Below are 25,803 nucleotides of genomic sequence, written 5' to 3' on the forward strand. Positions count from 1 at the left end.
TTTCCTCCACACATCAGGGTTGCCATTCTAGTCCTTGCGCCACCCCCGCCAGGCCCACCTGGGCACCCAGAACTCACCTGAAGCATAGCCGATCATGAAGAGCAAGTACACCAGCAGGAAGCGGAACAGGTCTTTGAAGAGGATCTACAGGCCCCACCAGGGTAATGGAGGCAAAGATGAGACACATGGCTTCTCGCTTCCCAGTACCTCCCTCCCAAATCTTCTTTCCATTTCCACCCTTGTCCCTCCCTGATGGCCAGGCCCTGCCTGCTGCCCCCACAGTGCCCCACAACCTCAGGTCCACAGGCACTGACTGCACACATGTGTACATGGCGTGTGTGGCTCCCCCCGGGACACATAGTCCAGAAGGCCCCCCACTTCATACCTTCTGGATCATGATGCTATAGGTCCCTGTCAACTTCAGCCCACGAGTGAAGTAAAGGGCATTCATCCAGCCCAGAACCAAGGCAAAGACCATGACGGCCAGGTAGGCCTCAATCCCTGCCAGGTAGAGAGCCGCTGAGACAATCACCAGCACGGAGTAGATGAAGCTACAGCCAGCAGAGACCACGAGAGGGGCCAGAGGGGAAAGGAGACAATGAGGCCCTGAACGGAGAGACATGCCCCAAGCCCTCCAGGGTACTAGGACATCCTGATGCCCTCGAGACCCCCAGGAGATAAGCAAAGTGAATTTGCTGGGTTCCCCAGCATTCTATTAACCAGAACACTCAATTAATTGACAATTACTTTGTGTGCAATGGTCCTGAGGCCCTGCAAGAGCCCAAAGTGATGCCCTCTGGAATTGCTAGAGAAAGATTCAGTAGTGTTCAGTCGAGATTTTGGGGCTAAGTGAATTTCATTGTTCTCTAACGCTAAGGAAAAGGGAAAAAATGTAGCACACAAGCAGTAACAAATCCTGTGCCCTAGACAGACATCATTAATCAATCACAGCACTCTTTCCCACTAAACACAGCCTCAAGATTCTTCTCAACATGGCACTCCAGGCAGACACTAGCTATCAATCACCAGCATAAGAGGTTAAATTATTTCTATCCATGGTATATATGGTTAACTCTCTAGAAAGCAGAATCTTGCTTTAATCAGAAGATTCTATTACTTGACATTGATTGGCTTTGTCCTGGCTTTGGGCTATAGCTGTCCAGGCTCAGTGAACTTATTCTTAATAGAGTCAGTGGCCCCCTTCAGTCTAGAGGATGCCCCAGCCCAACCCCATCTTCCTCACCCAGAAGCTGCCACCCCAGGGACCTCCACTTACTAGAGTAGCTGGAAGGAGCCATCGATGAAGAGTGAATTCACTCCAGGACATTTCTTCATGAACAAGTCTTTGATCTGGAGGTAGGACGGAGGCATGTGAGAAGGGTGGAGCCAGCACAAGTGCAGAGGGGAGAAGAGGAGAGAAAGAGCAAGGGAGAGAAGAGAGGGAGGCAGGGAGTTGTACAGAGAAAAGACGACGGACTCTTTTCTATTGGGAAAGGAGAAAAAGACAGAGAAGGAGAGCACAGGGTTGGAGAATGAGGTGGAAGAAAAGAAGGGGGGAGTGAAAGGAGGAAGGAGAGAAGAAAGAAGAGAGAGGAGAGCTAAAAGACATAGAGAGGAGGAAGAGGATGGGTAGGGTGGGTGGCGTTGGGGGCCAAGCACTCACATTGGTGAAAAAGAACAGGACTCCAGTGAACAGTGTGATGAGCTCGCCAGCCAGCCTCAGGTAGTCCACTGTGGTGCGGTAAGGGTACGGTGGCTGGGGGTGGGAGACATGGAGGTTCTCACCCAGCCCCCAACAGCTGGACCCAGATCCATTTGTATCCCAAGGCCCCAAATATCTGGATTCCGGGGAGCCTTCTCCCTCCTTCTCTTCCCTCAGGTGTTGGGGGTGTGCACCTCTCCGTCCTGTTCCGGAGCTTTCTCCAATCTCTCCCACAGGGGAACCATGGGAACCCGGCTGTACCCCAGCTCCTGCCCATGTCACAGTCACTCACAGTGCCCTCCAGCGGCTGGTAGTAGGCGGTAAGGGTGAAGATGACCATAGCACACAGATAGGAGACCACATTGATGTAGAAGGAAACAGCCCCAAACTTGCGCCATTTGTCACGCAGAAGTTCGTTGATGGGTTCCACGGCCAGCATCTCATGGCGGTTCTGTGGGAAGCAGGATGGTCGGGGACCGCCCTCCCCGTGGACAGGCTGACTCTAGCATGCCTTCCTACACCCTCTGCCCTGACAGCGCTTTCTCCTCCTAACCCATTCTTCAGCAACACTCGAAGATTCACAGGGGACTTGATGGGGATTCAGACTCCTAGGCTCAGCATTCGGGGCTCTGCCCAATTCTGCATCAACTTACCTTTCCAGCCTATTCTACATTCATAGCGTAGAACCCAGAGGTGGAAAGCTATTCTCATGGTCCCCAGCTCCTATCTGTGGATAGTACCAGCTTCTGGTAGCAAAATCACCTATGTTGCTTGCCAAAAATGTAAATCCCTGGGCTTCAATCTCAGAAATTTCGATTCAGGAAGTGGGATAGGGAAATTTAGCCTAAGGGTGATAAGCACTTGACTCACTACAATTTTCCAACTGTGAACCCAGGGCAGACATCAATAATTGAGGCCTGCACAATAGTTCTCTATACAGTTCCCTAGGCAGACACTACCAATCAATCAGAGTTTGCGCCAGAGGTGTTACACTTTCAGTCACCCCCAATCTAAATCAAGTCAATCCCTAATTTCAAAGATGAGAGAAGTGAGCTCCAGCAAGGGACAGCATCCATCCAAAGGAGACAGAGCTGGGGCTGGAAGGGAGACCTTCTGCACCCAGGCCCCAGTACTTTCTGCCCCATTTGTGCTGCATCCTATCCCTCTAATGACTTGTTTCTTTATAACCATGGATCTGAGCCACAATGTAGCCACAAAGATGCTATTACAGTATTATTCCTAATAGTTAAATGCAGAAACAAACCCAACGGCCAAGAATAGAGGACTCATTCATTAGAATGTGGTACATTTACACACAGCAATGATATTGCAGAAGAATATTTAATGGTGCAGAACGATGTTCGCAAAATACTGCTAAGTGAAAAAAGAGCTTTCAAAACTTCATATAACAACTACTAATGATAATAGCTGACATGTAATGTTTACTCTGTGCCAGGCTGTTCTAAAAATAACTCATTTGGTCCTCCAATGGGATATGCACTATGCTTATCCCCGTGTTACACAACAGGAAGCTGGGACTCAGAGAGGTTGGGTCTTTTGTCCTGAGTCACACAGCATGGAAATTACAGCGCTATTATCCCGACCCAGTCCAGCCTGCCCTTAAAGCCCAGCCCTTACAATCCTCTCATTTCGCTTCTCCCCAGTGTCAGACGCTATTCTAGGCATTTAGTTGATACTTTTTCTTTGTACTCAGCCCACAAACCCACTGCTTTGGTCTACAGAGGCTGGGCTCCCCCATTTGGCCCCAGCGTGCCTTCCCTGCTCTCAGTCACACCCCTCCTACCCTGGGCCCTGTCCCGTCCCATGGCCTGGTGCCCACCTCAATCTTGCTGTTGTACACCAGTATCTCCAGCACGGAAGCCTCTTCTCCACACGTGTCCAGGGAGGAGAGGTCGTAGAGCGAGGAGTACACCGGCCCGTAGGCCCAGTCCTTGAACTTACGGGACAGGTGTCTGGTGTCCTCATCAGTCACCTCCCGTCGGATAATGTGCTGAAAGACCTGCATGGGAAAAGGGAGGGTCAGGGGGCCCAGGGGTCTGACCCCAGGGGCCCCGTGCAACCCATCAAATGGTGCCTCCCCAGAGAGCAGGATAGAGGGGAGGGAAATAGTTACTGAGCATGTGCTGTGTGCCGGGCCCTTTCCTGATATCACCTTGTTTAATTCTTTCTCCTGCCTTCTTGGTTTACAGATGAGCAAACGGAGGCTCAGAGAAATGGTGTTCCCTGAGGCCACAAAGCAGTCAGCTAAAGCCAGACTGAACCCAGGCCCACCTTAAAAATCTGAATTGTAATGAATATCTTCTTTATGTACTTAAAACAGCAATTAATCAATCTTGTTAATACGTTCATTTTAGTAATAATTGTTCGTATCGTACCAGTTCTTCCTGCCACCACTCCTACTCTTTGGCTTACATACAGGGAAACTGAGGAACAGAGGAGTGGGAGTTGCCTGAGGCCATAAAGTTTAGTAGGCCAAAGCCAGAATTTAAACCTAGGCCTTTCCCGCTGCCCCAAGGCTCTGGTATAAATTGCAAATGTAGCAATTTTTGCCATATTTTAAATAGATTAATAATGACCCCTACCTTTTATTGAGTACTTATTACCCATCCCAGGCTCTGTATCAAGAGCTTTAAGTGGATTACGTCATCTAGTTGTCAGAACAACACTACACCACAGGGCACTGTTATTATGCCCATTTCACAGATGAGGAAAGTGAGGTGCAGAGAGAAAAGGTGAGATGCCTGAGGTCACATGCTGAAAAATGGCAGAGCCAGGCCCTAGCCCCAGGTGCTCCTGACTCGAGAGCACTCAGATTTGGTTCTCAGTCAGGGCGATGGAGTCCCACAGGGGGACATTTGGCAATGTCTGAAGACATTTTTTTGCTGTCACAGTGGTGGAGTGTACTACTGGCTTCCAGTGGGTGGAAGCCAGGGACGCAGCTCAACATCCTAAGATGCACAGCACAGCCCCACAGCCCAGAACCCTCCAGCCCCAAATGTCAGTAGTGCCGAGACTGAGAAATCCTGCTCTAGGCCCCATGCTGTGAGACCCAGAGAGGGGAAGGAACTGGCGCAGGGGCACCCAGCAGGTGAGGGGCTAAGCCAGGACCCTGGCATTAGGGTATAGGGGAGTACTGCAGGGCTGGAGCCCTGGGACTCGGGTGTCTATCAGTGGCTTGGCCTGGCAGGCGGGAGTGGGGCTGTAAGCATCCAGTGGAGTGGAATGACAGAGGCTCTGGGATGAAGCTGAGTAGCTTAGCTGGACAATAGGGAGCCATAGCAGGGAGCCCAACACTGGGTTTGGCATGATGAGAGTAGGTTGTGAGTATTAATAATAATGAATGCCAGCAGTAGCCCCTCGTGTGTGTGTGTGTGTGTGTGTGTGTGTGTGTGGAGGAACAAGAGTGGGAGGGCTGGCCTTGCCCCTGGACCCAGCACTCACCCCAATCTTGCCTGTCTTGGCAGCCATCATGAGGGGCGAGAGGCCATCGTTGTTGAGCACGGCCTCCAGGTTGCTGTCGGGGAAGAGGCGGGCACACTTGAGCAGCAGGAGGTCATACATCTTGGTCACGAACTTGGTATTCTCGCGAGTGTTGTCCGCGATGGCCACCAGCGCGTGCAGCACCGTGTTGCCACGGGAGTCCTGCCGCCGCATGTCTGCCTTCTTATGGGGGTTCTCCGTCAGGTAGTTGACGATGTGGGGCTGGTTGGTGCAGGCAGCTAGGGACAGGGGCAGCTCACCTGCGGGCCAGGGTGGATGGGGGGTCAGTGAAGGGGCCCAGGGTGGGGCTCTGCCGGCAGATACTTGGGGGACAGACACCGTGACGCTGGACGCAGCACCAACAGTCGGCAGGAACGTGTCCTGCGGTGCCTGCATATTTCTGTGGGTGATGCTGGGGAGATGACGTGTGGCTATTTGGGGGCATGGCCACGCGAGGATGCACATGAAAAGGTGTGGGGTCCTGACACCCCATCATGATCCCCATTGTACAGATGGGGAAACTGAGGCTCAGGGAAGTGAGATGATGCTCTACCCCTCAAAGGCAAGACCTCAATGACCAACACCAACATACAGCCTGTGTCCTAGGTATGTGGGGAGGGGTCAGGGCCGTGGACACTACCATGGACCCCCCCACACACCCCACCCCACCGGGCCTCCTCACCGAAGTAGAAGTAACCTCCCTCGTCCTTGGGTTGGAAGAAGCGCCCCCGGGCCTGAGCATGGACGTCGGCTCCCTGGGCCACAAGGAGCTCCACATAATGTTTGCAGCGGCGCTCAATGGCGATGTGGAGGGCAGTCTGACCTGGGGAGGGGGTGGGAGCACAGTTACCCGGGGCTCCCGCAGAGCAGAGACCCCACCCAGCTTGAAGGGAGTGGGGTGCAGTGTGCAAATCAGGGCGGGGGGGGGGGTGCTGCACACCAGAGCCTTGGCTGGCTCCACCTAAGGACAGCAATGGACCTTCAGACAATCATTTCCAGATGTGGCATCTCTGATGCAGGAAGTCCTAGATATGCAAGCAAAATTTTAGGCTCAGAGGGTGTCCGTCTGACTTGTAGGATCCCAGATGTGCGGACCTTTCAAACTCACAAGAGGCTTTAACCCCGGAGGAAACAATGGCATCATGGTCTCACAGAATTTTGGACTCTGGATATAAAATTCAGATTTTCCTCATATTCGGGAATCCGAAAGGTCCAGTCTGATTCACAGAATCTCAGAATTGAGACCCAGGAGCTGGGACTCATGACACCTTTGCCTCTTAGCCCTGTTGGCTCACAGAACTATTATCATAGAGCCTTAGTGTATCCGGAACCACAGCATCTTAGGCTCAGAATTTCAAGTTCACGGATCACTAGGCTCAGTGCATCTCAGCATCTTGGCACCTTTGCTTTTGAAATGCAGAGTATCAGCATAGGAAGCGGTAGTTACTGTTCCCTTCATTTGTTTCTTCATTCATTCAACAATCGGTTTCTAGGTACATGTTGGCACTTGGGGCCCAGACCAGAGCTCTGGGAGGTCCGACAAGCGAGGGAGGTGCCCCACCCCCACCCCCACCCCCGACATCACTCCCAACCTGCCGGGGCCGGGCCCCACCTCGGTAGTAGATATCCCGGAAGGGCGAGTTGATGAACTCGCGCATGTTGCCGGTGCGCTCGGCGATGTCCAGGAGCACGGGGATGGTGTCGTTCCGACCGTTGCTCAAGTTCAGCAGCGCCTTGGGCAGGCAGGTCTTCCCTGTGGACGGCTCTGCGGGGGACGGACGGACAGGATGAAGGCTGCTCAGCCTGTAGCCCAGGACAGGGCACTGGGCAGGGAGCCAGAGTTCCGGACTCCGGCAAGCCCTCCTCTCTGAGCCTTACCTGCTCCCTGTGGAGCTGCGCGGGGTGTGGGGGTGGGGGGAGTGGAGGGTGGGGTCAAATAAACTCAAAGGGGCCGAAGTTCTTTAAAATGTCGGAAGCCGCAGCCTATACAGAGATGGGTATTTACCAAAGCAGATTTGGAGGGAATTTTAAAAATCAAATAAGTGTGGGGAATGCTGGGTTAAACAAAGTCAACCATATTTCTTTACTACAGGACTTCTCAGAGCCTTTAATATGCTAATGAGGACTGGGACCCTCTAAGGCTGATACAGCAGGCAGCCTCTGACCACCTATTTGAACACAGGTGCTTTTCCCATGAAGCATTTACACTAGTGCCCCTAGAGGGGAGCAGAGGGGGTGCGGTGTTCCCCAAAGTACGGACTGCTTGCCACTCTGGTCGTGAATTCCCTTTGGAGGGGCGGGAGAGGACTTTGGAGGTTCCACAGATGCAGCAATAATCACACTGAAGTCCCGCCATGAGCAAGGTTTCATCCCATCATCAAATCTCGCTCATAAAGTCAGTCTCTGCTACTAATGGGTCCTTAACACTTGCCACTAATGTTTGTTAATGTCCCTTTGCAATTTTCTTTCCCTTGTATTAATTTTTATGGCTATATGAGTTGATTTATACCTTAAAACAATGAGTAATGAAAAAGAAAACCCCTGTGAATCAAGCATGGGGCAAAAATCATGCGGGGGGCCTCGGGAATGGTCCAATGCAGGAATGGGAGCAGAAGCAGAAACTGCAGGTGTGGATAGAGGGGTCCGCTCTGGAGCCAGGCACCTTGGGGTTCAAATCTGGCTTTGCTCCCAATTTCTGTGCAGGCTTTTCTGTGTGTCAGTTTCCTTTCTAGCTAAATTGAGGCCACAAACGCGCTAACAGATGTTTGTTGATGAGCCCAGTGCAGGCAGATAGGAGTCCTCAATAAATACTACTGCTGCTGTTACTATTCCACAGGAGATGCTTCAGGAACCCCGCCCTAGATGCTGGGAATCAGTGGGGAGAGCCCAAAAGACCCGTGGAGACCTGACTTCCAGTCCCAGCGCCCCAGGAGTGTGGGCACTTGGACAGGCCTCATTCTTGGCTGCTTCCTGCTGCACCCATGGTGCCCAGCTAGCGCCAACACCAGACAACTATTTCTTGAATGAATAACAAATTCCAGTTCCCCACCTATGTAGGTGGGAGAGGAGCTGCCCCAATGCTGGCCAAGGCCCTGGGGATTTTGTCCAGACACACCCACACTCAGCTCGAACCTCAAAGTGGCCTCAGTCTGTTTTCTACTTATTTTCTAATTGTCAGGCAACTCGCAACTCTTCATGCTGACATCATCGTTCCCTCCCAAAACCCACTCCCAGCCTGCTTATGTCCCCTGCTCTGAGGATGGTGTCCCCAGCCAGTCAAAAACCTTTGCATCACTCTTGCCCTTGTCCACCCTTCTCCCCCATATCCACTCCACCCCCAGCGTGTCCTATTGATTTTACCTCCTATGTCTCCAATCCCTCCTCCACTCTCCTTTTCCACTGACACCATCCTGGCCCAGCCACTGGTTCTCCCCCGTGCCCAAGGCATCTGCCTGGTTTCCCCCCGTCTCTCTAGTCTTCCTTCAGTCCACATTGCAGCCAGAGTGGTCACTACAAGTATAACTCTGAGCACAGTGAGCCACAGGGCCTTTGCATATGCTGCTTCTTCACCCTCTGCCTTCACCCTTCTTCACCTCCCTCTTTTCACCTGGTTAACTGCAACTCATTCAGACTCAAGTGTCACCTCCTCTAGGAAGTTCTCCCAGATTTTTCTGGCTAGGTCAAATTGACCAATAAAACCTCTTGTTGATACACATTACAGTTTGCAACTGTGCATTTCTTTCAATGTCAGTCTCACCCAGGAGACTGTGAGCAACTTAAAGACAGGGTCATGTCTACTTCACTCACCCCATGGCCTGCACGCAGCACCTGACACATAGTAGGTGCCCAATAACCATTTGTTGAGTTAATAACATTCAATGAAGGAGTAAGTTGGGTACCACAGGAATTTCCAAACCACAGGTAACCCAAAGTGGTTTATGTGGGCATGGAACTAGACCTTGGATTTGGGATTCCACAACCCCAGACCCAGGCTATAGCGGGGTGGGAGGCTGCCAGCCTAGGTCCTGGGATGAGATGCCAAAAACAGCATCTTCCCAAAAATGGGGACATGCAGTTGCATGATTCAACCACCAGGTGGCAAAGTGTCTCTGCCCACAGGAGAGGGCGGGGCGGCTGAAGTAGGGGCGTGGTCAAACTTTAGTAGGGGGTGAGCGAGTGTCACAGATGAGCTCTTGGGCCTCTGGCTAGAAATCCAGGCTAGATCTAGGTTTTGTGGGGCCTGAGGCTTACACAATGTGGGGGTCTTGTTTATGAAAACAAACACAATTATTAATTCAAAAATAGGTCCAGGGCGTTAGAAGCCAGAGAACGAAAGTGAGGGGCCCTGAAACTTCCTTAACAGGCCTCATGGTAAATCCCCCTCTACACATTCTCTACAACTTCAAGGACACCCCCAAACCTACTTAGAGTCTCCCGCCCACACTCATGCACAGACACACACTTGCCTGGGGGTTCCCAGCCTAGGCTAAGGGTCCCCCACTCCGTCCGGAACTCAGAAGCCAGGAGCCTTGGCAAGCCCTACATGGTGCTCCTTTGTCCACTGAAGGCACAGGCTGCACGGTCCATTTCACAGGGGTTCGCTCTGCCCCAAGGCTCCCCACTTTTGCCTAACGAACTTGGGAAGCGAGGAGGGGCCGTTTGGCCAGGGGTTACATACAAGGAGATTATTCACACTGACTCTGAGACCCTCTGAGGGCAGGTAGGAGCCCCATCCTCCCACAATGCTAAGTGTGTGCCCCAAACGAGGTGACGTCCTCTGGCGGGGCACCACGAATGATTGTTTTTTTATAAATACGGTCATTTACAAATTAAAATTTTTTAAAATTTTCTGACGGCATTGATGATACTGCATTGTATTGTTTTGGTGCTCAGAGAATCGGGTTGATAAAGGTATATGTGCAAAACATACCACAGATTCGGTCACAGATTTTGGCACTTAATTTATTTCAAGTACCTTGCGCCTCGAAAAACGGCCCCTCCTGACCTCCCCGAAGCTTTGACAGCCCTGAGAGAGCCGCGAAGGTAGACCACAGCCGGGCTTCCTGAGATACACCCTCCTTTGGAGCAGGGGACACAATTCTTGACATTTTATATTGATCTGTGGTGTCGTTTGGCCAGTTAGTTATGGCTCACCTGGTACCTGGCACATAGTAGGTGGCTGGCTTGGGCTGAGGGGCTCACAGGCCAACTTCCTGGATTTACAGGGAAGGCCTGGGGCAGTGGAGGGAGCTCGTGCCTTGAGGTGGGTGTCTGGAGCCTGGACAAGGCTGGAGGCCGAGCTCTCCAAGTTGGGGGAGTCCCAGGGCTGTGGTGACTGGGGATTCAGCCTAAGGGAGGGGAGCCCAAAAGCTGGGCAGGATGGGGCAGAGCCTAGATGCAGAAGCAGGAACCCTGGCCCCAATGCCTGCATCCCCCCCCCAGCTCCCCCCAGAGTATGGCTCCTGGGACCCTAGCTGCTTTGTGCTCAGCACTGTGGAATTCTCTCTTCTCAGAGGCCAGTACATGCTATTATTAGTCCCCAGTTTACAGATGAGGAAACAGACTCAGAAAGGCCACACATCCCTTAAGGGGTGGAATTTAAACTGAGGTGGGTAAAATCTGCTTACCTACCATGTTTCCCCCCAAATAAGACCTAACTGGAAAATAAGCCCTAGCATGATTTTTCAGGATGACATCCCCTGAACATAAGCCCTAATGTGTCTTTTGGAGCAAAAACTTCATATAAGACCCGTTCTTATTTTCAGGGAAACGTGGTACTACACTGACCTTTTCATAAATAAAGGCTGAATAAATGAATGAATAAAGGTAACAAAGGCCCAGAGAAGTTAAGTAATATAGTAATGGACACACAGGACCAGACTCCCTAGCATTGGGGTCCCCAATGCTAGGCCGCTCCCCCCTCCCCGGCTGGTCTACCCACTATCCCTGCCTGGGTGGCTCACCCCGGAACTCCTCGTCAGTCAGGCGCTTCTTGTGGGTCAGCAAGAAGGGGAGCAGCCCCTCCAGGTCAGCGGTGGAGCCCCTGGACACGATGTCAAAGAGGATGGGCCGGTTGAAGACTTTGAGGACGGGGGGCGGCTGGGGTGCGGGAGCTTTAGGGCTCTGTGGCTGCTTCCTGGAGGGGGAAGGCAGGGTGTTGGGAGGGCTCATCCCCTGCCCACCCCACCATCCCATCCCTGAGACCCTTAGCAATGGAGGAGGGGCAGCCGGAGCTCTAGGGCAGGACCAGACTGAGAGGGAGAGACAGCTGGAGACACAAAGGAACGTTTTCTCCATCACACTCTACCTAATACCTACTCGGTGTTAGGTAGACACAGACAGAAACACACAAGCCTGTCTACCCATCCATCCATCCTTCCATCCTTCCATCCATCCATGCATCCTTCCATCCATCCATTCACCCTTCCCTTTGTGATTTATTGAATACTTACTAAGCCAGACAGACTGAAGGAGACAAAGACAGTGAGAAAATAAAGGAGGAACACCAGACTCGAAGTCAAAGCAACTCACTCATTTATTCAACCATTCACTCATTAACTTATTCCTTCAAAAAACATTTGAGACAAAAGGAGCCATGCACAGAGGTGCCTACGCCAAGGCCCACCACACAGGCAGCACTCAATAAATGTCAGCTGGTATTACTGTTATTATTTAGCGCCTACTGTGTGCCTGGCACATACAGAGCTGCAGTAAGAAAGACTGGGAGACAAGGCGAGGACAGGAGCAGAGAGTGTGCCGTGACAGAGAGGAGGCAGACCGGAGGGGAAGGGGAGACCGAGGCCAGGGCAGGCTGTGGGGGAATGGGCAGGGGCCACAGGGGCCGAGAGAGCCCTCCGGTGGTGCGCAGGGAAGGGGAAAGAAGTGCTCTCTCGCTGATGGGGGCACAACGACTGATACAACCCCTAATGAGAGCACCTGTGGAGCCTACATTTAAATGACCTGCTCCTGAAATTTGATCTTTGCGCCAGAAAAAATGAAATGAAAAGAACACCATTGCCTCAGACCTCACTAAGGTGGCCTTTGGGGTTTCTGAGGACCTCAGCTGCTCACCACACCTCAGTTCCTCCACCACCCTTCCAAAGCCCTTGGCCCTGACTGTCTGGGGCCTTGAAGGAGGGGTCTGAGGGAAGGGAAGGGGAGACATGGAGCCCACCAACTTCCAACAGGACCTTGGAGGGATGGGGACACTGGAGCATTTTGCTGCCTTGGGCTTGTTGCCACCTGGAGCAGAGGTCGTGCAGATCATTTAGTACCGTGTGGGTGAGTATGAGGCCCTGTTCCTTTCCTCCACCTAGAACGCTTTGCTCCTCTGTGTGGCTGCCCCTTCACATCCCTCAGCTTTGGATTTAAATGTTAGCTCCTCCAAGAAGCCCTCCTGGACTACCTTTCCTGAATCAGCTCCCCTCTCCCATCTCAGCACCTCCTCCAACTTGAACTGTATAGTCACATGTTTACTTCCTTGCTTATTGCCTGTCTCACCCTCCAAATGGAAGGTGCCACCTGAGTAGGGCCATATCTGGTCTGGCTCACCCCTGGAGCCCCAGGGCCAACCAACCCCACTGCCTGGCACATGGTGGGTGCTGGAAAAATATTCACTGAGTCAGTGACTCAGTGAATAAATAAAGGGGACAACTCTTGACCAAGCAAGGACTGAGAAGGTGAATGGGCTTCATCCAAGGGCATAGAGGAGTCTGGGACCAGCAAGGAGGACAAAGGAGGACCAGGTAACAACAGGACATCTCTAGACTTCAAGACAAGCCTCCAGATACACACAGAGGCCTGATGGGGGTGTTTAGGGGTTCCCGTGGGTGAAAGGCTGGATAGATGACAGACGGATAGATGGGTAAATATTTGAATAATGATGGATGGATGGATGGAAGGACAGACGGACGGATGGATGGATGGATGGATTGGACAAATAAATGGATGGACAGGTGGAAAGATGAGTCGCTGGATGAATGGATGAGCAGTTAATGAAGGCAAGAGTTGAGGAAAGGGGCTGGTTTCTAAGTCTGGGTCAATTCAGAGTACATTAGCGACAGCAGTGTCCGGACCTAGAAAGGATCACAAACTGAACTAGTTCAGCAGGAGCAGAGGCTGGGAGCAGAGGTGACGATCAGACTGTAAGCCCCACTCCCTCCCCTAAATTGCCAAAAGCTTGGGGAAGTCCCTGGACCCCCTACAGGATCAGGAAGGAGGGCTCAGTCTCATAAAGCAGGGGGTGTGCAGGTGGCAAACACCAGGGTCATGCTGGAAACAGAACCCTATGAGCCTGTGTTTGCAGAGTGCCACACAAGCCACAGGAAGATGCTGGGGAAATGCCTTTGAGTCTGGAGTCCAGGCTGCAGGAGTCAGCTAAGCAGAACCCACTTGCGGGAGGATGGGGTCCACACAAGGTGATCTAGGGGATTGGAAGCTCCCTGTCTAACGCATCCTTGAGATGGCCATGTGCTGTTACTACACCCAGGGACTTATCTCCACTCTCCTTCTCTTCTTTCAGCCGGGTCTCCATAGGAGAGAAAGCGTGAATGCTTTGGAGTTTGAACTCTCCCCGAGCCCCAGGAGAGCCGCCAGATGCCCAGGAATGAAGGTGATACTTGGAGAAGACCCAGGAGGGGCAGCTGGGAAGTGTGCCAGCAGGAGAAGGTAGGTGGGTGGGTGGGTGGATGGATGGATGGATGGATGGATGGATGGATGGATGGGTGGATGGGTGGATGGGTGGATGGATGGATGGGTGGGTGGGTGGGTGGATGGGTGGATGGGTGGGTGGGTGGATGGATGGATGGATGGATGGATGGATGGATGGATGGGTGGGTGGGTGGGTGGGTGGGTGGATGGATGGATGGATGGATGGATGAATGGGTGGATGGGTGGATGGGTAGACAAATTCAATACAGAGGGGGAGACCATTGGCCAGACAGCCAGGAATACTCACTCCATGACCTTCTTCCTCCACCGCTTGTTGTCACTAGGGTGGTGACGATAGGTGCCATAGTCAAAGAGTGAGTCCATGGGTGCCTTCTTGGGCCCAGGCACCACCGATGACTCGTACAGGGTGGACTCCAGCAGGTCAATGGGGTTGGGTACCCCCTTGCGGAAGGCACCCTGGAACTTCATGCGCAGATTTGGTCGCCCATCGCCTGGGCCAGAGGGGCGACCAGCATCGGCTGGTGAGGGTGAGGGGGTGCCATCCTCCCCCTCAAACAAGTTGGCCAACGAAGAGAGGGGGAAGGCCTCCCCACCAGGTGTGCCATTCTCATCCCCGGGGGGCTCGGCCACCTCCCCAGGTCCAGTGTGGGGGCCTTCGCTGGGATCCGCCATGCTGACCCCGATTTGTCTGCACTGCTTGGCCTGCAACGGAACAGCAGGAGAGTCAGGCAGAGCCCGGCCAGTGGTGGGGGCTCCAGGAAGCCCCCTCCCACGTGGGCAAACAGCACTGCAGCCAGCTGCTTCAAAGCCACCGTTGTAATGACAGGGGTGTGGGGTAGCCACTCCCAGATGTGGTTGGCCGCCAGCCCCAGGCAGGAGCTGCAACAGGAGCCTCTTTCAGGGCCCTGGAAACGTGAGTCAGTCGCGGGTCCAGCTACCCTGGGCATTTGCTGGAGGAGGAAGGGCCTCCGAATCACACTGGGACCCCAAACCTGGAGCCTGAAGCTGACTCCTGAACAACCTAACCAGCTTCGGAGCTCCACAAAGCAGGGTTCAAAGCCAGGCTCCACACTGAGCAACCGTGTGATTGATGGGCAAGTCAACATTCCACAGCCTCGGTTTTCTCACCTGTAAAATGGGGCCGTCAAAGCACAGTGCCTGACAGTCAGAACCTACTATTATAAAATATAACCATTAACTGCATGCCTCAGGCACAGTAGGTGCTACAAAAATCCTGTGAACCCTGTGTCCCTCAGTAGTGAACCCAGAAGTCCTAAATTTCCTCACCTAGCACCATTCCTATGACCCCCATTTTCCAGACTAGGGAAGCAATGCTCCAAGACTGTAGTTGACTTCCCCCAGCCACAAACTCTGCTTCCAGTGCCAAGTGCCAATCCCTCCCCTCCACCCTTTGCCTGGTTAACTCCTACCCTCCTGGGTTCCCAACTCAACTGTCCCTTCCTCTGGGAAGCCCTCCCTGACCATTTGTTCACAGGATTAGTTAATTTCTTAGGCTGCTTTTGTCTTGTTCACTCCTGCATACCCAATACCTACAAGGGTGCTACAAGACAAATGACCTTACGACTAAGGTACTATTTGTTTCCATGTCTTGGATGAGGAAACGGGAGCTTCAGGAAAGACAGTCACAGTTTAGAGGGAGAAGAGCTGGACTTGAACACAGGTCTCTCTGGTTCCAGTCCCAACGTTCAGCCCGGAACAAGGGCAGGGAGGGGCAAGACCCGGCTGGCTGGCTGGTAGCCCCCTGCCCTCTGCAGCAGGCTGCTGGGCAGGTGGGGCTGGGCACTGAGGGTGAGTTGCCTGGAACTCCCCATGCCACCCAGGCTGTAGGGAGATGTCTGAGAAGCACTCTTTTCTATGTCTGCCTCCTGCCTGACACATTAGCAGAGGAACAAATAAAGACAGGTTCCCACTTTGTTTGTTCTGTGGCTGCCAGGAGGGAAGGCTTGGGCCAGAGGGAATGGGGGCACTGCCAGAGGCCTCTCTTGGTGGGCTCAGCAGGGCACACACATTTCATTGCTCTGTCCAGGAACTAGTCCCACTTGGCACCAGTGTGGAAGGGGAGCCTGGATTTTACAGTCATTCCGGCCTGGGTTCTAACCCCAGCTCTGCCATTTACCTATTATTTAGCTACCTGAGCCTCAGTTTCCTCATCTGTGACGTGGGTACAATTGTAGTAGCTTTTTCATAGGTTTGCGGGAAGAATTAAATGAGATCAGGCACGTCCATTGCTGACCTTGGGATTAAATTCTGAGCTGTCAGTGATTCTAATCAAAGGAAGAAGAAAGGTTAGGAGCACAGGTTCTGAAATCAGATATACTTGGTTCTTTCCTGGCCATGGTAACTAGCAGCTGTGTGATCTTGGGCAAATCACTTCCTCTCTCTGGGCCTTGGTTTCCCCACCTGTAAAACTGGGGTGACCACATCTCCTGCTAGAGTTCTTGGGAGATACCAGTGACTTCAGGAATTTGAAGCGCCCACTCAGTGCTGGTACCTAGTAGGACCACAGAAGACAGTAGCTCCCATCCACCTGCCAGATGGGAGAGGGAGACCTGGATCCTCGGCCCCTAGTAGCTGCGGCATGAGTTTGGGCTTTGTTCTGCAGGAATGAGGGGCATGTTGAGGCAGGGAGGGGTATCTGTTGGAGGTACAGGCATTGAGGGGGGAATTAGACTCCCCTGGACACAGCCCTGTCTGCCTCATTGGGGATGCCAGGGTGAGAGGGAGAGGAGGCACTGGGCACATGACTCTGCTGTCAACACCCTCCTAATTACAGCACCCCTTCCCAAGTCGCCCCTTCCCCCACTGGGGCGGGGCTTAATGGACACTCCCCAGCTCAGGGAGCTCCCAAGGCCAGAGGAAGCAGCCAGGAGGGCCTGCACCCTAAGGAATTCCAACCCAAATAGCACCCAGGGTTTCTGGGGGGCTCCACTACTGTGGGTCTGAAGTCAGCTAGCCTCCCAGCCACTTACTCATGGTTCATAGCCTTGGGCAAGGCACACGGTGATCATTATGGGCATTTTAATTATGAGGAAATAATAATTATGAGATGCACATCCATCAGCATCAGGATTATGTTGGTCTCACTCTGTGCCTGGCACCAGCCTACGTGCTTCACACTGTGCTCTCGCCCAATCCCCACTGCAACCCTAGACCAGCGGTTCCCAGTGGGGGCCATTCTGCTCCCCAGGAACACTGGGCAGTGTCGGGGGACATGCTTGGTTGTCACACTGTGCAGGGGAGAGAGGGCTACTGGCATCTCGTGGGCCAAGGCCAGGAATGTTGTCAAACAGCCTACCATGCAAGGACAGGCCCCATCACAAGGAATGATCCAGCCCAAAGGTCAATAGTGCTGAGGCTGGAAAACCTGCCCTGCGGGTCGGCACTGCTACCATTCCCATTTTACAGAGGAGGAAATGGAGGCTCAGACAGGGTAAGTGCCTTGCCTGAGGCCACACAGCAGGTTAGCAACAGAGCCAGGACTCAAATCTGGGCAGCTGGCTGCAGAGCCTGGGCTGCCCAAACCCCTCCGTTGACAGGGGACACAGCCTGAGTGGCAGGCGCCATGCTGAGCCCTCACAGTGTCTTGTTCAAGCTGCACAACAGCCCTGGGAGGTAAGGATAATTACTACCAGCCCATGCTAATCTCTCAGAGCCTCAGTTTCCCTACCTAAAAGGAGGGTTGCAATACCAGCATCCATCCTGTAGAACTGCTAGGACATAAGGCAGGTCAGGTGTCTCTTGGGTACTTATTAAGCCCTTGAAAAATGCCTTCTTCACCATCAGCACCCTATGCCCTCCTCACCCCCCTTCCTATGCACATATAGGTAGTACTACAGCCTGGCGTTCATGACCACGTTAAAATTCACCAAATTCCCAGCCATGCCCTCAGTTAATCCCCGAGTCTGGTGAGCAAAGCTGGGCTGCTGCTCTCGTTGAATAGCTGAGGAAACTGAGGCTCTGAGAGGCCACCCAGGAGCAAATGGCCTCTGGATCCTAACCCTGGATTCCTTCCACACCACACCACCCACGCATGTGTACACACCAGTGCACACGTGTATACACATACACACACACACACACACACACACACACTGCACGGTGGCAATTCCCTCCCCACACACTGCCCTGCTCTCTGTGGTCGGGGAAAGAGTTCCTCCCTGTTCTAATTTGCCCTGGAGGCTGTAATTACACATTCCGAACACTTGCCAGACTTAGGAGGGAAGGGGGGAGACAGCTGGGGGAGAGGCAGAGTCCTGGGGCTTCTCCTCGGCCTGTGAGCGTCCTGTCCTGTATGCTTCTTCGTGGCACCAGGCGAGCATCAGGGGCTCCATCAGGGACGTTTACATGAGTGTTGACACCCCCACACACGCTGTGTCACCACTGCATTCATTTAAAGCAGTGGATTTCAAATGTTTTTGTTTTAGGTGTCCAAACCCTGTGTTTGAATATACACATACGCTAGACTGTAGTCCACGCACAGATGGTAGTTGTGGCAGGATGGACGGAAGGGAGGATCTGAATCTCAGGGCCCAAGGAGCAAGATTAGAAACCATTCATCTATTCATTTATCCAACAAGAATTTATTGAGCAACTACTGTGTGCCAGGTACTGGGGACCCAGATGGGAGCAAGACAGAAAAACCCCTGCCCTCCTGGCGAGGACCTTCTGGCGGGGAAACAGAGTCAACAGCCAGACAAAGCAAGAAGCAGTCCTATCTGAGGGTGTTGAAAGCTGCGGAGACCAGAGGGCTCGGGAGAGGCTGAGTTAAGAGGTGCAGGGGTTCCCGAGTAAGGTGAGGAGACACAGGGCTGAGCCAGAGTCCCCAAGCATTCCTCTCTGCCCTGACAGGCTCCGCGCTCTCTAAGAACAGGGACATCTGGGAGGTCACACATTCTGTTCTGATGGCCCCTGGGGACTCAGTCGGGGCAGCCAAATCCACTCCTCACCTGGCGGGAGCTGGTGGGGCATGGAAAGAGGGAGCATTTTGACGTCAGACAGATCAGGAGGTGGACTCCCAGGCCCTTCGCTCATTAGCTGGGCGAGCTTGAGCAAGTTACTGAGCTTCTCTGAGCCTCACTTTGCTCACCTACCAGTGGGGATCTTAATGGGGTTATTGTGAGAAGTCTACAAATTGAGTCAAGCACCTCGCACAAAGGAAGCCTTCAGTAAACAGCAAATTGCATGACGAAGTGAATGACAGCTGCCTTCTCTCTGAGAATCCTGGATTCAACTGGGGATGAGGGAGTCTCCGGCTCCACCCCCCTGGCCCGCCCCCGACTGTGCAGGGTGGAAGGGCCCACCCTGACCTCACCAGTACCCACCCACCCACCCCTGCAGCTTTGCCTGATCTCATGGAAACCCTGGCACACACTTGTCAAATCCCATCCTCCTGATCACATGAGCAAGGAAAGCTGCTTAAATCTGGGGACAAGTTTGGGCCTGTGGGGGCTGTTCCACCCCGGGAGGAAGAATTCCAGGGAGCTGGTTTTTCCTTGTTCCCTCCCTCCTGGGATTAATTCACTCCAACAGGCATCCGTTGAGTGCCACCTGTTTGCAAGGCACCCAAGGGGAACATAAAGGGTGGAAGCTCACGAAAGTCTAGGAAGGCAGATGGCTTTTCCCCACTCCGGGCCTACCTGGCTCCTTCCTCCACTGGCTGGCTCCCTTTCTTCAGGTCTCATTTTTTTTTTTAATATATATGGATAAACCCTACCAGGTTGAGGATTTTTTTTTTTTTAATTTTATTGGGGAATATTGGGGAATAGTGTGTTTCTCCAGGGCCCATCAGTTCCAAGTAGTGGTCCTTCAATCTAGTTGTGGAAGGTGCAGCTCAGCTCCAAGTCCAGTTGCCATTTTCAATCTTTAGTTGCAGGGGGCGCAGCCCACCATCTTATGCGGAAATCGAATTGGCAACCTTGTTGTTGAGAGCTGGTGGTCTAACCAACTGAGCCATCCAGCTGCCTCTCTGGTAGCTCAGCGACAGCTCGTTGTCTTCAATCTACCAGTTGTGGAGGGCGCAGCTCACTGGCCCATGTGGGAATTGAACTGACAATCCTGTTGTTCAGAGCTCACACTCTAACCAACGGAGCCATCCGGCCGCCCCTCTTCAGGTCTCATTTTAACCAACGCTCCCTGTGAAAAGCCTTCCTGACCTCCCAGTTGTTCACTCTCAGAGCAACATGTGTCTCCCTTTAGAGCAGTTTCCATGATTCACATTTTTATTATTCTTTTATTTATCTTTTCTCCTCTAGAAGTTTAATTCCCCAAGGTAGGGTCCATTTTGGGTCTGCTGTCCCCCCAGCATTTAGCACTGTGCCGAGGCAGAAAGGGACATTAAAAAAAAACAGTTGCTTTCTTACACTCTAAGACCAGGGGCCTCTGACGGTCCAGGGCACAGGCGGGGACAAGTGACACTCATCCTGATGGGGACAGGGAGAGGCTGCAAGGAGGAGGGGTGATGGGCTGGGGCTTGACAACAAGAAGTAGACAGGAGGGCAGAGGAGACAGCAGGTCAAAGTGTGGGGGTGAGAAAGTGCAGGGGGCATTGAGGGATGGTGTGGCCTGACGCAAGGTGAGAAAAAAGGTTCAGGAAGGAAGACAGGTGAGTGGGTTGGGAGGGGGCAGGCAGACGGGGGTGGGGGGGGAGAAGGTCTGGGGCTCTCAGACAGACCCAGTACACTTCCTCCTTCCTCCTCCCCCTCCACCCTGTGGACCCACCGATACCAGAATCAACGTTATTGTGAGTGCCTGGCATTCCAGGTCAGTTTGGGAGAGATGGGGTGGCTGGGGAAGGGACTAGGAGGACAGGACCCTGAGATCTGCTGGTGCCAGAGAGAAAACACCAGGCCTGTCCAACGCCCCCACCTTCCAGGGGAGGAAACTGAGGCTCAGAGAGGTCGAGTCACTCGTCCAGTGTGCCCAGCTCCTGAGAGGGGTGAGCAGGATTCGGACCCGTGTGGCCCTAGGACCTGTGTCTTGCGTGGATACTTTACAAGGACCAGGGGACTCAAGAAGGGAAGGGTGGAAGGAGGGGGTGGAGGAAGTGGAACAGGGTAGGTGGTGGGGACCATGGCCCTGGAGGCAGACTGACTGCCAACTCACAAGCTATGTGACCCTGGGGAAGTCACCTGGCCTTCCCGTGCCTCGGTTTCCTCACCTGTAAATGGAGATGGTCCCAGCACCCACCGCAGGGGACTGTTGTGAGGGTTAAATGAGATAGTGTGTGACACACTGAGCCCAGTGGCTGGCAGAGAGCATGTACTCAGCAAAGAATGGCTCTTATTAGTGTCATCGTTATCATTATATTATTATTATTAGACGATGGGTGAACAAACCGACTGAGGACCAGGGAGGGTGGAGTGGCTGGGCCCAGAGACTGGGATCCGGCCACCACCTTGGAGCAGCCGCCGCTGGAAGCAGCCGGCTGGGAGCTCAGCCCCTTGGCCAAATGAAACCTCCTGCCTGCCAGGTTCCCTGACCAGCCGCAGCAGCAGGGGGCATCATGCCATGCCGGGCACCTTCCCAGGCCAGCCTGTATTTACCTAGCAGATCTCAGCCTAGCCTATTTCCTGTTTGCTGCACAGTGGCCGCCTGTCCAGGGTAGACAGAGCCCCAGTGTCCTGTCAGGTCCCCTTACCCAGGAGGGTGCCCCCCTCAAACTCACACCGCCTAGACAGGGCAGGGTTGGGGTGACTCACTGGGCCCACAGAGGGCAAGGCCAGTGTGGCCACAGCATAGACTCGGTCATTCTGCAGGCCCCTGGTTGGAGGGCTTCTGACAATGCACACAACTACCGCCCCCTCCCAAGCTTCCATGGGTACCCACGCGTGGCCAAGCCCCAGGGTGGGAGCCACTGGGAGGCAGTGTGGCTCAGTGGTTTACGGGTACATGCGCACCATGCAACCCTAAGGCCACATATGACAGGATTCCATTGACATGAAATGTCCAGCACAGGCAAATCCAGAGACAGAAAGCAGATGTGTGGTTGCCAGGGGCTGTGTGGAGAGGGGAGTGGGGGGTAATGACTGATAAGGGGTACGAGGTTCCTTTCTGGGGCGATGAAAATGTTCTGGAACTAGATAGAGATGATATCTGTACAACGCTGAATACACTAAAAAACCACTGAATTGAACACTTTGAAAGGGTGAGTTGTATGGTATGAGAATTAGTCCCCATAACCCTTCCCGCCTCAGTGTTCTTGGGCAAGGGGCTTCCCCTCCCTGAGCCTCAGTTTCCTCAGAGACACATGGGAACATCATGAGGATTAAACACATGTAAAGGGTCTGGCACACAGCAGGGGCTCAAGCACATGCTGTCCCTGCCCCAGGAGGCTCCAGCTGCTTCTTCCCTGCCTCCCCCCTCCCGTCAGAGCACAGCCCCGGGAGTCCACCCTCTCAGACTCAGTCAGTCCCGCTGGGAGTGCGATGCTACTCAGCTCCAGCCCAGGAGGAGGGAGGCCTCGGAACCTTAGGAGTCCCTTTTCCCTGGCCTATCCCCTCTCCTGGAGGACAGTCCCAGCCACAAATGGCAGCTGCTGTTTGATTGTTAACATTCCCTCAATTTCCAGCTTGGGAGACGGGGCCCAGAGAGGGCAGGGCACAGCGTGCTGGGGCCCAGACTTCCCGGCTCCAACGCCGGGCTCGTGACTGCTAGGAGAAAGGGTTTTCTCACTTCCTCATTTCCATCTCTTGCCACCTCTAGGAGGCTGTCAGGACAGGCACTGGCCCATTTCCCAGCTGGGAGGCTGAGGCCCAGAGGGCACAGAACACCCACCCACCCATTCATATACCCCTCCACCTCATTCCCACGTGCAAAACCCCAAGGTGAGCACGTCAGAGGAAAGAGCAGACACCGTGGAATGAATGCATCCGGCAGGCGGGAGCCGAGGAAGGGAGCCCGAGGCAGCAGAAAACCAGTTTGCGGTCCTCCTTCCGTCCCAGCCTGCTTCACCACCAGCCTACACCAACAACAGGCTGCTGTCTATGGTTAACTGCCTAGAATTAGGGCTAAGGCCAGCGCCTGAAGTTCCACCATCAGCAGTGCCTGCCATCCTTGGTACATTTCACACAGCACCTTCTATCTGTCTTAATCCAAATAATAACTCTAGAAATTAGATACTATTATCTCCATTCCCAGATGAATAGACTGAATCCGGGGGAATGGAGGTGGGAACTGACATTTATCCAATACCTACCAGGCTCCAAGCACTTACACATTTACCTCCCATCTGAGGTAGGCATTACTGTTATCCCATTTCATGGATGAGCAAACTGAGGCTCAGAGAGACCAAGAGACCCAGCAGAGGTCACTGCTGAGCAGGAAGGGAATGTGGCTAGCATTCCAAGCATCTGCTTTTAAACCCATTTGAGTTCATCCCTTTGGGGTCTCCCTTCTAAAATGCCATGCCCCTTGGAACTCACGGGAAAGCTGGCACAGTGGTGAGGAGCTGAGATGCTACAGCCAAACAGACTTGGAGTTTGAATCTTGGCTTTGCCACTTAGTAGCTGTGTGACCCCAGGCAGATCACTTCACCTCTCTGAGCCAGTCTCTTTGTTTCTAAAATGGAATGAATTACAGCACCCACCACTGGGTTGCTTGGTTATTGTTACTGGGGACTCATTGGTCTGAAACAGAAGAGGGCCCTGCCCTCCTGGAGTTTGCATCCATGTTCCCATTATTCCACATTCAGTTTGTTTGGGCCTCATAAAGTGCAGCCCAAACAAACTGAGGGTGGAATAATGGGAACATGGATGCAAGCTCCAGGAGGGCAGGGCCCTCTTCTGTTTCGGTCACCAATGAGTCCCCAATGCCTAGAACAAGGCTTGGCACAGAGTAGCGGCTCAAGATATACCCAGTCAATGAATCAATGAATGAACGAATGAACTCATGGATACAAATGAAACAATTCAAGATAAGCTTAGTCATTCTCCCTAGGGCAGACAGATCTCCAAAGCTGAACCTCTACACAACGAACTAGCTAATTTCCTCCCTCCCATTCTCTAACAGATAATTTACTGAGCACCTATTATGAGACCCAGCACTCCCCTGAGAGGGCAACAGCTATCAAGAGTCCATTTTGCAGATAAAGAAAGTGAGGCTCAGAGAGGCCAGGACACTTGCCCAAGCTCACTCAGTCTCAGAGCCAGAGCCTGAATCTGAGCAGGTGGTTTCTTCTGATGCCCTGCCTTGATCTGTCTGTTCAATCACTCATTCCTTCCTTCGTCTTTCATTTATTCACTCTGTCTACAGGTATGCCTGAACCCCTCCTCTGTGCCACAGAAAGGCAGGAGTGAATCAGGTTGATAGGTCCCCACCTGAGGTCAGTTGGCCCACTGGGATCTCCCCTGAGCCTGTGGGGTCCATCCAGGGTGTATGTTGGACTAATTCCTCCCCCCCGCCGACACACACACGGAGCTGTCCCAGAAGGTGGTCAGCCCTCCTGGTCAGCTGGGTGGAACCCAGGCCACTCCACCCTCAGTAAAAACAGGCTCCTGGTGAGACTGAGCAGCCCTTTGTGTGGGGGGCAGGCAGGGCGGGCAGCAGGGAAGGGCAGCCATTACTCACCACTGAAGAAAAATAAGAGTATTCCCATTTGGTCAATGGCCTGCCTGTCACCCCCTTCTCCTGCCCCACCTCCTGTGGACTTTCCTATTCCCTGATCGCATCTGGAGCAGACTTGCAAGCATTTATGGAGCGCCTTCTATGCCCCTGGCATGGTCTCTGTGACCCACCCTCACTGATGAGAAAACCTGCTCAGAGAGGTGGAGTGGGGTGACCTCCTTGGGGGTCACACAGCCAGCAGTGACCAGGGCTCGGGGCAGAAAGGGGAAGCTGATGCTCAGAAAGGGGCTGAGATGGAAAAGAAGTGGAAATCACAGTGGAAATGAGGGCCTGGTCTCCCTTCCTCATTTCTGCCAGCCAGGGTGCCAGCTCTCGGGACCCAAGAGCACCCAATGCAGGGGCTTTCCCGGCAGTGCCTGGATCCTCCTCACACTGGTAGAGTTCTGACTTCCAGCAAACCCCAGATGGCAGACCCAGGAACAGAGAGGTTAACCTACTTCCTGATGTAACACAGCAGTGAGTAACAGAGCTGAAATGTGAACAGAGGTGGGTCAGACTCCAAGAGGGGTGAGTCCAAGGTGGCTTTCCAAGAAGGAAGCTAAGCTGGCCACTGGGCTTTTCAGGGACCCAACGGGACCGGAGTCACTCAGATCTGGCTTCTAGGTCCAGCTCTGCCATGAACCAGTGAGTGGGACAACCATGTGTTAATTGATTTTCATCGGAGTCTGTTTTCTCAGCTGTAAAATGAGAGTCAGCCTTCCCGCCCCTGCCCACCTCCAGCGGGGGTGAGGTTATGACACCACTGAAGTGAACATCGGGCACTAGACATTGGTTACAAACTAAAGAGTGATGTGCTGGAGACAGTCCACAACCAGCCCACGAAGCAGGCACTACCATAGCCCCATTTTACAGACGAGGAAACTGAGGCCCTGGGAGCTGGCATCTGACCCAGGTAGCCCGACCCCCGCCAGCCATGGTTTTTATGCATTAAATCATGAAAGTAGGAAACGTTGATGGCTCCTGGCACTCAGTTGCTGCCTGTAAATATTTCATGGCTGAAAAGGCATCAGCCTTTGTCCAAATACAAGTCTAGCTTTGCCCCTGCTACCTTCCGCTCGCCTGCCTGGCACGGAGGGGCTCTCAGCGGGTGCCCTAGGGATGAGCCAGAGGAAAACACACCCTGGAAAAGTCCAGGGGACAGGGTGGGGAAACCCCGTCCATGTGCCTTGACTGTCTTTGCAAAGTGGGAGCTGAGAGTCCCATTTGGGAGTGGGGGAGGTGAGGGTGTATGAAATATAATTTATTGTACACATGAGATGTGCCTGGCTGGGCCAGCCGGCTGCTGAGAG

The 25,803-nt window shown here is 53.3% G+C and overlaps 1 protein-coding gene across 1 annotated transcript in view; it reads right to left on the reverse strand.

Moving 5' to 3' along the window:
• Positions 1 to 25,803, reverse strand: part of TRPV4 (transient receptor potential cation channel subfamily V member 4) — a 35,420-nt gene that overhangs the window by 6,905 nt on the left and 2,712 nt on the right. Inside the window, exons 2-12 of the mRNA XM_019757531.3 lie at positions 14,160 to 14,575; positions 11,167 to 11,339; positions 6,816 to 6,968; positions 5,886 to 6,026; positions 5,165 to 5,463; positions 3,543 to 3,722; positions 1,995 to 2,153; positions 1,664 to 1,756; positions 1,277 to 1,350; positions 386 to 551; positions 78 to 144 (exon numbers count right to left, since the gene is read on the reverse strand). Coding sequence (XP_019613090.2) covers positions 78 to 144; positions 386 to 551; positions 1,277 to 1,350; positions 1,664 to 1,756; positions 1,995 to 2,153; positions 3,543 to 3,722; positions 5,165 to 5,463; positions 5,886 to 6,026; positions 6,816 to 6,968; positions 11,167 to 11,339; positions 14,160 to 14,545 — 1,891 coding nt within the window. The 5' untranslated portion in view covers positions 14,546 to 14,575. The remainder of the gene's footprint in view (positions 1 to 77; positions 145 to 385; positions 552 to 1,276; positions 1,351 to 1,663; positions 1,757 to 1,994; positions 2,154 to 3,542; positions 3,723 to 5,164; positions 5,464 to 5,885; positions 6,027 to 6,815; positions 6,969 to 11,166; positions 11,340 to 14,159; positions 14,576 to 25,803) is intronic.

Source organism: Rhinolophus sinicus, chromosome 9, assembly GCF_057876585.1.
Source record: "Rhinolophus sinicus isolate RSI-liver-muscle chromosome 9, RSI-T2T, whole genome shotgun sequence".
NCBI lineage: Eukaryota > Metazoa > Chordata > Mammalia > Chiroptera > Rhinolophidae > Rhinolophus > Rhinolophus sinicus.